Genomic DNA, 929 nt, shown 5'->3' on the forward strand with positions numbered 1-929 from the left:
GTGCCCGCAGGAGCGCCGCGACGCCCAGCCCCAGGTCCCGAGCTCCCGGAAGCCGGCGGCCGCCCACTACCCCAGCTCGGATGTCCACTCAGCAAACAGGCCCGAGCAGCCATCGGGGGGCGGGCAGCTAGGTGACGGAGAAGATGGGTGACCTCACAGGAAAGGTGAGCCCTGGGGCAGACGCCCACACCCAGCCTGGCGCCTGCCCGCGCTGGGGCTGGCCGCGCCGACAGCCGGGTCCCCTGGATCAAGCCTTACCTGAGGCCCTTTATTCCTGAAGCTTCCAAGCCCAGGAGCCGTTGGGCCTTGTGTGGCCCCAGCCCCTGGGGCTGGGCTCCCTGCGCGCGTGGAACACCCCTGGCCAGGCCATTCCTCTCCCACATCCCGGGGCTCCCATCTGTCCACTGGCCCCTCGCCGAGCAGGAGGTGGCTGTGGACGGCCCCGCAGCCCTGCCGCCAGCCCGCCCCTCGGGGCCCCCGCTCCGCCCGGCCCCTGCCCAGCTGTCCCGTCTGGGCCGCCTGCACCTTCTCCGGGCCCCTGTGCCTCGCTCTCCCCGCCGGGGTTGAAAGGCCTCCTCCTCCGAGAAGCCCCCCGCCCGCCTGCGGCGCCGAGCCGGCCCTGGCACCCGCCCCCGCCGCTGCGGGCCGCCGCCTCCCTCACGCGTCTCCCCTGGCTATTCAGTCCAGTTTTTGTGCCATCAGCCAGCATTTCTGGAACTAGTGGTCCAGTCTGTCGGAGCGATACTTACATCCAAAATACTTTTCTAGAAAAGTTTCTACTTTAAAAAACATACTAAATATAGGCCCCAATTCTTACTGCTGCGCTCCAGCCTGCGCGTGCTGGCACCCAGCGACACGGGCCCACAGGCTCCCCTCTGCCGCTCGGGGGGCCCCCACGAGGAACGCCTGCACCCCAGGAGGCCGTGGCC

At 69.2% G+C, this 929-nt stretch overlaps 1 protein-coding gene across 1 annotated transcript in view; it reads left to right on the top strand.

Annotated features, from left to right (window-relative positions):
* The window catches only part of MROH5 (maestro heat-like repeat family member 5), a 46,311-nt gene that overhangs the window by 4,613 nt on the left and 40,769 nt on the right, over positions 1-929 (top strand). The window contains exon 3 of the mRNA XM_012722884.1: positions 11-131. Within this exon, the coding sequence (XP_012578338.1) occupies positions 11-131 (121 nt within the window). The remainder of the gene's footprint in view (positions 1-10; positions 132-929) is intronic.

The sequence above is a fragment of the Condylura cristata genome, unplaced genomic scaffold (assembly GCF_000260355.1).
Source record: "Condylura cristata isolate star-nosed mole 26May11 unplaced genomic scaffold, ConCri1.0 scaffold00009, whole genome shotgun sequence".
Lineage (NCBI taxonomy): Eukaryota > Metazoa > Chordata > Mammalia > Eulipotyphla > Talpidae > Condylura > Condylura cristata.